This window comes from Coptis chinensis, chromosome 6 (genome assembly GCF_015680905.1).
Source record: "Coptis chinensis isolate HL-2020 chromosome 6, ASM1568090v1, whole genome shotgun sequence".
In the NCBI taxonomy this organism is placed as follows: Eukaryota; Viridiplantae; Streptophyta; class Magnoliopsida; order Ranunculales; family Ranunculaceae; genus Coptis; species Coptis chinensis.
The window spans coordinates 94,203,178-94,212,708 of NC_141461.1; the positions used below are offsets into that span (position 1 = coordinate 94,203,178).

Consider the following 9,531-nt stretch of genomic DNA (forward strand, 5'->3'; position numbering starts at 1 on the left):
GGGCTTGGTTGGGGTCGGGCCTATGTTTCAGAACCTTAGCCCTGACCCTGCCTTAGAAGGCATTAGGGCCGGGTCGGCTCTGCCCTAAACTCTGTGAGGGCTTTAGTTGTGAGTGCTTTATAGGGCTTAGGGTCGGATCGGTCAGGGCCGGGTTAGGGTCGTTAGGGCCAAATTCCCACCCCTACTCCTAACTCTACTTTAGATTTATACTCTTAGCTAATGCATTCTCACTCTTTATCTTTTTTTTTTTTGTAGAAAATTTTACATGATTACAAATTTGTCCTCTTTCATTCTACTAGTAACAAATAATTATAAAGATATAGATACGTACATTGGCTTTGAGGTGGTTTGATGATTTTTAAACGGATAACATCGTGTAAGGAAAAGGTGGAAGCGTTGTACACTTGTCCCAAATGAGGACTTGTTTGTTTTCTGCTGCAAAGATCCTCCTGTGTTTATTTTCATCAGGACAAAACCAGGTGGGCCGTTTGAAAAATTTTATGCGTTAGGACTTGTACCGAATGGGTCGGGTTTGAGGTCCAATAAGAACGGACTGCTGCTGATACTTATTCCCAAATCCATATTTGATCAGAGATTTGGAACCTAATGTCGATTCAGTAGTCTCATTTGACTTTTTGAGTCATTTCATAGTATCGTAATCAATGCACACGCCTAGCCAAGCCCATGAGTCATTTCAGTGTGTACTTTCCCTGCATAGAAGAATGCAACAGTATCTTGGTTCAGATATTCAAGATAAACGTGGTTAGTTGATTTCCAATGTGATAAGAGTTCTTGGCTTTCTAAATTCCAGAGGTCATCTTAGTATATAAGTACACCAAAACTGAAGGTTAACTCACATTTGAAAGAAGTAGAGTGAAGAAAGGAGCTTAGGGACATAATGAGTGTTGATGTAAGGAAATGGGAAGATATGAACATAGATTGCCTTACTAATGTGTTTGGGAGAGTGGGATGGGAAGCACTGACACTTCATTTGCCTCTTGTTTGCAAGTCATGGTACAAAGTTTCTCTTTATCCCCAGTTCTGGAAAAACCTTGATTTTAAGTCTCTACGCCCTGATTATATTGTATCCACCAAGTGCATAGTAGACGAAAACGTGTTGCTTCCGGAAGATATAATGGATCCCTTGTCCATTGAAACAAGAGATCTTGACTTGCTCATAGTAAAAGTTGCTATTTCTCGTAGTTGTGGGATGGCAACAAAGCTTGTTGTTCCTTTTCGCTTTATGGATGATTTGGTCGACGACTTCTTGAAGTAAGTTACTCTGAAGTCTCACTTTGTATTCATATCTTTAGTTGAGTTGTCAAATGTTTCATATTTACATGAGTTGTTATTTGCATAGGTCTCAAAGCTTTCTTCAGGGAGATGAAAAAGCCTTCATGAAACTTTTCAGTATGTTGAGAAGTTTGGAGTTTCTGGTGTTGGGTCCTTCTGACGATTATTTGAGGGCAATCTTAATTGGGATCAGTCATCACTGCAAGAATTTTCTCGCACTTAGTACCAACAGTTACATATGTGAGGAAGAAGCATCCGCAATTGTTGAACTCCTGCCATCAATCAAGTACTTGAAACTAAGAGGTAGTTTTATTTCCCATAATAGTCTCATGGTGATATTGGATGGTTGCAAAGAACTAGTATTACTTGACGTTAGTGACTGTACTGGTTTTGATGCTGGAGATGAAGAAATACTGAATTTGGCTTCTCGTATCAAGATCTTTATATCAGAAGGGTCGTCCGTCGATGGCTACTTTCGTTTTTTGGATTTTGGGGATAATTATTATGTTGGCGATTACGATAGCTCTGAAGACAACTTTAGCGATTATTATGTTGGCGATTACGAAAGCTGTCTAACAAATTGGCTATCATCATGAATAAATGCTCCAACCCTTTTATTTAACTTTAGGGATTGCAAGTAGTTTTTTGTATAACGCAATGCTAACAAAGTATAATCAAATGCTAAATGAAGTAGCATGCAAAATTTATCCAAAGAGAAGAGGATATAAGGGGCTCTTTGGGCCTATTTATGAACATATTCGCATAATGATGGCGATTTTATTAAGAACACAGATGGTCAAGAAAGAATTTCAAAACTCTAGGAATGGGTGGAGTCGGAACATTGGAAATATGGTAATACCTATTATTTGAAGTTCCCATTAAAATAACTTACTCGTGCAACTACCCGCTAAACAGTGATTTGTGATTTCAGTGTTTTAGGGCCAAATCAAAGATACTGGCCATTTAAGCCCGAGTTGGTGTTTGGAAACAACAAATAGATACATCTGGGCACAAATCCATTTGTAAAGTAGTGATCATAATTCCCAATTCTTCATTTTACTAGCCATTTGGCCCGGCCTATGGCCGGACTTGCTACATAGATAGCTAATGACTCAAAAGCCTAAAGTCCACTTGAATAAATAATATATGTATATTGATAGCTAATGATTCATTGCATACTTTGTTTGCAGGGTTTATGTTTTTCTATTTTTTTTAAGAAATTGCAAGCTCTCAAACCTTGATCTAGTAAGTGTAATGCGTACATTTTTTCTGGATGATGCATAAGCAGTAGCGAAAGACAAATCGATGTCAATTTCAAATCTAGATGAATATCATGATATAGGTGACAATGAATTTTTGTTTGTACACCATATTGCACCATTTGCAATATTGAAGTATTGAGACAAATAATAGTTATCACAACAAAAATGTAATTTCTTTAGATTCCCAAGTCAATTTGATTATTCAGGTTACCTGCTTTGGATATTGACATTTGCCCCATCAATTCCTTGTACTTAGGACTACTTCATAAAACTGTTATACATGACAGTTGAATTCTATAGTCTTTCGAAGTAGATGTAACTTTAAGAGCTTGTCCTTGAGGCAGTTATTTACTTATTTTTGAGACCGGGTTGGGCTAAGATAAGTCACATTCGATGTTATTAGCTATTTAGACCCATCATAACAAAAAAATAAAATAAAACAAACTAAACTTGTGAGCAAGCATTTTTTGCAACACTCTAACGACCTAAGCTCTCTGACAAAATGAATAAGATGGTCCTCATCCCATCCAGAGTAGTGCCCTGCATTCCAATCGAGTATACCGACAATATAACAGGAAGAATGCCATGTTTCAACATAAATACAAACTACATCAACGACTCTTAGGTTGGCTTCTTCAACTCAATACCATCAAATTAACCAATCTGGTTTTCTATTACCGACAGCAACACCTAAGTCAATCAGACTTGATAGTGATTATGTTTACCATTTTGATGATCCAATGTTAATGCAACCAATCAATAAAGAGGAAATCAATGTTGTCATTGCTTAAACTTTGTTATACACTAATTTCATTACCGAGTAAAGCCTCGTTAAAAACATTTACTTGGGAAAAAAATTCAAACTATTTTGAACCATCTAATAGCCGTAATCAAATTAAATTAATGACTGATAATTAGCAGTCATAGTTAAATTAATGAATCGATAGCATGCCCTCAAAGCTACAACTTATTCACTATTTTGAGTAGTTGCCCTTCCCTATCCTAAGTAGCTAGATGGTAGCTCTTCTTCTTTCTTGTCAGTCTAATGTAACTCAAGCTAAGATCAAAATGTATGATACGTTTAGAAGTTGGTGTGCTTCCCCTAGTGTCTTCTAGTCTTAGTAGTTTCCTTTCTTTATCCTATCAGCTAAATGGTATTAGCTCTTCTTTTAAAAGTTGGTATGCAAATTAGGGAGCTGGTTTAGAACTTAGTTGACTGCTTCCCCTAGTGTTTTCTAGTCTGAGTAGTTACCCTTCCCTATCCTAGCAACTACATGGTAGATTTTCTTTCTTCTTGTCAGTCTAATGTAACTACTGGTAGTTGAGTAAGGGTAGAGCAGCTCAGTCCCCCTTTAAAAATAGGTTTCAATCCAGCAGAAGAGAACCAATTAAGTGGCTATCCTAGTTTATTAGTCTGAAAGTAAGGCCCTACTTTGTTGCCCAGTGAGGCAAGCTTTCTTTAAGAAGCTTCTCCTTCATGTGTACAATATAAGTAAGTAGGATTCTCTTGTAGCTTTCTTCCCATCCCGTCAATGAAAATCAATATGAAAGTGGATTGATTGAGTGTTCTATTAGAAAAGGCCATTTGGTAGACACAATATCTATCAGTACTCGTAATCTTGGGAGCAAAAGAGAGTCAAGTGGCTATCCTAGCTTATTAGTCTGAAAGTAAACCCCTACTTTGCTGCTCAGTGAGGCGAGTATTCTTTAAATAGCTTCTCCTTCAGGTGTACAATATAAGTAAATAGGATTCTCTTGTAGCTTTCTTCCCAGCCCGTCAATGAAGCCCGTCAATGAAAGTGGATTGATTGAGTGCTCTATTAGAAAAGGCCATTTGGTAGACCCAATATCTATCAATACTTGCGATATTGGGAGTACCCAGGGAAATCATAAGGCCTCTACATTGAGGAAAACCCTGTTCTCTGTGTCTAGCTCTGTCTATAGGTGCTACTCTTTAGTCTGTCTTGTAATCCCTACTCCTAAGATGGAATAACCTTTAGTCTGTCTTGTGATCCCTACTCCTAGGATGGAATAACTAATGTGGACGAAGGAGGAGCTATACATTATTACTTTTAGCAGTTGGTTTTCATTATATTTATATAATGTCTGATATCTCTTACTGTTTTCAAAGTTTTGAAATTCAATATTGAAATTAATATACGCACAATATAAGTATGAGTTGGTTTAAGGGAAAGACCAAGAGTCTGAAGACTCCACATTTAAAGTTGTGTGCCAATTTATTCATATCCAAAAAGCATAATGACAATGCACTACGGGAAAAAAAAACTGGATATCTATTATAAATGGTTACAGTAAGTTAGTAGGTAACGTGTTTAAATGAAACCAATTTCAGTTCACCAAGGAGCTGCAATGACACGATTAAACTCTGGATTAGTTTTCAATTTCTTCCTCAAGCTCACGAAGTCTCTTTTGTAATGCAGCAATCACAAAGCCTCTGTTCTTCTTTTCCATCTCAACCATTCGTTGTTTCTTGTTAATGTCACTAACGGATTCTTGAAAGACTGTAAGTCTATCACTAATTTCATCTGCTACAGATTTGTTACAATGGTCTGCAATATTGCTATGTGCTTCGAAGCTCTCGGAGCACTTGGCCAAACAAAATGAATGTTGAACTTCTTGGCATTTCATTGATGCTTCTGTCAAGGTGATGTCCATGTTGGACTGGGTTGTAAGGAGGCTATCAGGTGAAATTCCTGTATACATAATTGATCAAACAAAGTGGCTTCGACTAAAAGGAACTCATAAAAGTTACTTTAACTTACTGATATCCATCCTAGTGGGAGATGACTCCTCAAGCAACACAGGTGAAGTTTGCACATCTTCAATAAAGTTGCATGTTTTTTTCACCAGTATCTCAGATTCTTTAGCTGTTTGAGTAACATCAGTAATTTCTTCGCACGAAGCTTTGTGTTTAGGATATATAGAGTGCCAAACATATCAGCTTATAATCATATTTTGCTTTGATTAGGGAGTAACTAAAGACGGAGTGCAAAAGACTGTTAGGAGATAGATTGGGCATAACAGACACGGAAATCACAAAAATGGTGTCCTTTCAACAATTAGAATTTAACCCAGCATTGGTTAGGTCAGGCATGTTACATGCCAAATTGCCAATGTAAGACTCTGAACTACTACATACCTTTTACTGATGTTCCAGAAACCATTTTTTGGATAGCCCACCTGTTCTTTCCAAAGTGGTAGTTGCATCTTTTCCGACCTCTTGTTTCTGTTGGTTGATCTCCTGTGTTGATAAAATTTCTGACATAATGAAAAGGTCATTCTGTTAATGAGAAACTTTTAAAAGGACGGAATGACTTACATCACCAACCAAGCTTGTTATCCAATGTGGTGTGTAGTCCAAATCAGGATTCTTTTGCGAGTTGTTCGGCGAAGCACATTGCTCTCCTCCTTTGATTTTGGAAAGAGATGCAGTGTTAGAGTCAGAAATTTTCAGGACTGTATTTACACATAGGTTTAACATTCATTGGAGATCTTAAACAAACAGGCAATGTACATAAATCAGGACAGTAATTTTCTTTACTCAAATCAAATTCAGACCCATCACCTGAAACTGACTGCATTGATGAAAAAGAATATTTAATCATTGTATCTCCATTATCAAATGCAGCATTGAATTTGATGATTCAATTAGAAGTTATAGTGTACATACACACTTACTGTTTTGGAAGCCGGCCTTAAGCGATTGTTCGTCAGTGTTACTTTCCTCTGCTATCTCTTTGTGGAATGGTTTAAGGAGATGATCAGAAGTATCACCATTGTATCATTCCACTTCATCCTCTGCCATGGTGACCCCCCTTTCTTCCCTCTACGTGGTTCACCATGCCCATCTACACCACCTTTAGTAAAACTGGGTTCATCCTCATCACTTGTCGTTGTCTTTGCCCTCTCCCCTTTATTTATTCCGCTATGGCCATCATCTGTTCACACTCGTGCATCCTCTCAACTGTGAGGGGAAAAGCATTGTGCATTGGTGGGTGAACCATTGATCCCTGCTGAGAATGCGGGTGCTGTTGTTGTTGATGATGAACGTGCATCGGCCCTTGCAAGTCTACAACTCCATAAGAAGAACTCGAAATCAAACTCCCCGTCGATAACTCAATAAACTTAATCACAACACATCTTCCACAATACCCTTTGGCATAAATCTAAAGATTCTGTGTCATTAAACACTTGGATAGTAAAATCTCTAAAATTTCAACTCAACAATAAAAAGGGGTATGCCAAGTCAGTTAATACACCTCACACAAAAGTTTAACTAACAAAATATGGAAACTTTGCTGGCAATAAATAAAAAACCACGCGAATTAACTTATCTGGAATTGATATCTTGACTATGGCGTTGAAGCTAATGCAGACATAAATAAACCCAAAGCTCGCTTCATTGCGAATAACTAACAAAGAATGAGATGAAAACTCACTAAGTAATAAAAGAAATAAAGAAAATGATGAATATCAAACCTGTTCCTTCATCCTGCAACAACAACAGGTGCCGCTTCATAGTAGCAACTTAAGAATTAAGTGTAGGTTTGCGGTAACTCAACTGTGGAAAGACAGAATCAACACTAACATTGGTAAAAATGGCTTCCAATTAGCAGTAAATATGGTTGCTTTCGATTGAGAAAGAATTTTGTTGGAGAGATGTGCGTGAATTTTTAGTCTCAGACTCTCAGTAAGGCTATAGAAGGATTGGCTAATAGTTTTTCGTGTCTTACGTTTGCTCATGTCTGTGCAGAGACACATACAGAAGTAGACACCTAGCTAGTCTTCACTTGAATCAAGACTGTAATTACTTCTTACCTCCTCTTGATGAGCAAGCAACTTTGTAAAGGGGACAAAGAAGGTACAGTCTACCTCTAATTTTAAAGCAGCTGGCCTTCCTAACCCTAACAAACTTGTAGCACTAAAAAGGAAAAGAAATACTTCCTGTCCAAAATTACCAAAGGATTTGGCTCTTGGTGTAGGATTTTACATGCTGGCGGGTTTGCCAATCAGAGATGCACTCGATTATCATATAGTATCCAATTTATTTCTAGTACATAACTGAAAATTGATGCAACAGTTAGTAAACAAACGACTTACCCAATAAGTTCAATCAATATACACTGCTCACAAACTCATTGTTCCGTGACCAAAAAAAAAAAAAACGGTTTAATTTGGCTAATAATGAATTTAGAATAATAACATGTCTTAAAACCATGAAAATGGTAAAAAAAAAAATCATTTAACATGTCTTAAAAACCATGAAAATGGAAAAAAAGATTCATTTAAGAGATGGGGCTCGCGTCTTACGATTGAGTCTAGAAAGGACTTTGAAGGTGCAAGCGATTAAATCAGTTTCAATTACATCTTGGATAAAGCGTTTTTAAGAACATTCAACTCATAGCTAAACTCATTGCGGTGTGCAATTTATGTTCATTCGTCTATAAGTCAACTTTCAAACACTCAAGAATATAAAAAAAATCAACAAACCTGAAATGTAGGTTCACCATTAGCAGAATTCATGATACTCCAGCCTCCCATGAATGCAAAGAGAAATAACCTTCTCATGATTATTACAGGTAACGAAGTAGATTAATACACACTATCAAAAAGTATAGGCTCAGTGACTTCTGCCTGACTTCAGTCTCTTATGGACGAAATGATATAGAAGAGCAAATGATGGTTGGGGTCTAGAAGAACCTGAATTACTTTCAATGGACTCAGAAAGTATAAACTTCAAATTCGCACACTATGTTTTTTATTAGTAGTCGAAGTTTCAATCATGGTCATCACTCATCACGGCTCTGATACTTATTCTAGTGAGGTATGCTATTCCTTTTTTTTTTTGCTTCTCGGACGTGATTGACAGTTCGTCAATTCATCATCTTCGGAAGAGTGAGTGAAGAGGAAATTAATCAAATTGATCTTAATTCTTAAACCATGAAATCTAGAGGGGTAGGTGTGGTTTTTGCTGTAAGAAGAGGAAATTTAAAGAAGCCAGTCTCAAAGCCTTTGATCTGAAACACGGTACTAAAATGAAAAAGAACTTCTTGTTTTGTTTGGAGATAAGATTTAAGAATGGAGTAAGATAAAATTTAAAAATTGAGATAAGATTTAAGAAAAGTTTTTATCTACTTATCTATGGGCTACGAACAATTGAAATCGCAAAAAAAGGGCGTAAAAATGGGCGTAGAATTCATTTTTTTGGGTAAAATCTGATGTGTCATTCTGAGAGTAAAAAAGGGGGCTGACGTGGGTCACTGGGAGCATTCTCAACTACTCAGTATTAATGGTCTTTGATTTTCTATATTTAAATTAATGACTCTTAATGCAATGAAAAATGCATCGGATTCCATTGAATGAATTTGCCAGATCGAAGATACATCTAAAAAATTTTGTAGAAGCGAAAATACTAAGAGGGCAAAGACCTTTGTCACCTAAATGGCTAACAGCCCAATTAATAGTTGCAACGTTGGGTTTATGAAAAAAATGGAAGCAAAACTTGAAAAAGGTCAAAAAATAAAATAATAATAATAGAAAAATAAAAAATCACGGACCAACTTATGGGTTTTACATTCTAAAGTAAAAAATCACGGACTAATTGTGATTCTTTTCTGTTTAATCCTCTAATACTACAAAATGACTTTTGCAACTATACCTATTACTTCATTTTGAGGTCTACCATGAATAGTAGAAAATAACATATTAAAAACTGTTTGACAATTAAAATTTGAAAATAAAATAATCATTTTATTTTAATGCAATTGAAAGAAAAAAAAAACAATCAAATAACATCTCCATAACAACCCCTAATTAGATTGCGTTATTGGCTTATATAAAGTTTTCCTCAATATTATGGTTTCTGATTTTAATCCAGATCCAAATACTCGAACAAGGCCATCAAAATCTATAACCCATCCAAATATCCAAAACCAGTGAAATTAAAAGGACCAAT

General features: G+C 36.3%; 1 protein-coding gene and 1 long non-coding RNA gene across 3 annotated transcripts; one reads left to right on the top strand and one right to left on the bottom strand.

Annotated features, from left to right (window-relative positions):
* The first annotated feature begins 786 nt into the window (after positions 1-786).
* LOC147495597 (F-box/LRR-repeat protein At3g48880-like) lies at positions 787-2,046 on the top strand. The gene is made up of 2 exons (XM_086566769.1): positions 787-1,272; positions 1,361-2,046. The coding sequence occupies exons 1-2, from the start codon at positions 899-901 to the stop codon at positions 1,887-1,889; spliced, it is 903 nt and encodes a 300-aa protein (XP_086422895.1). The 5' UTR covers positions 787-898; the 3' UTR covers positions 1,890-2,046.
* Positions 2,047-4,961: 2,915 nt separating this feature from the next.
* On the bottom strand, positions 4,962-8,470 carry LOC147495598 (uncharacterized). 2 transcript variants are annotated; one of them, XR_015199235.1, is made up of 5 exons: positions 8,067-8,470; positions 6,255-6,645; positions 5,896-5,984; positions 5,339-5,817; positions 4,962-5,269 (listed from the first exon to the last, which is right to left on the bottom strand). It is a non-coding gene; the product is annotated as an uncharacterized LOC147495598 (long non-coding RNA). The 2 variants fall into 2 exon arrangements; XR_015199234.1 differs by lacking the exon at positions 8,067-8,470 and having other exon boundaries at positions 6,255-7,668.
* Positions 8,471-9,531: the final 1,061 nt, after the last annotated feature.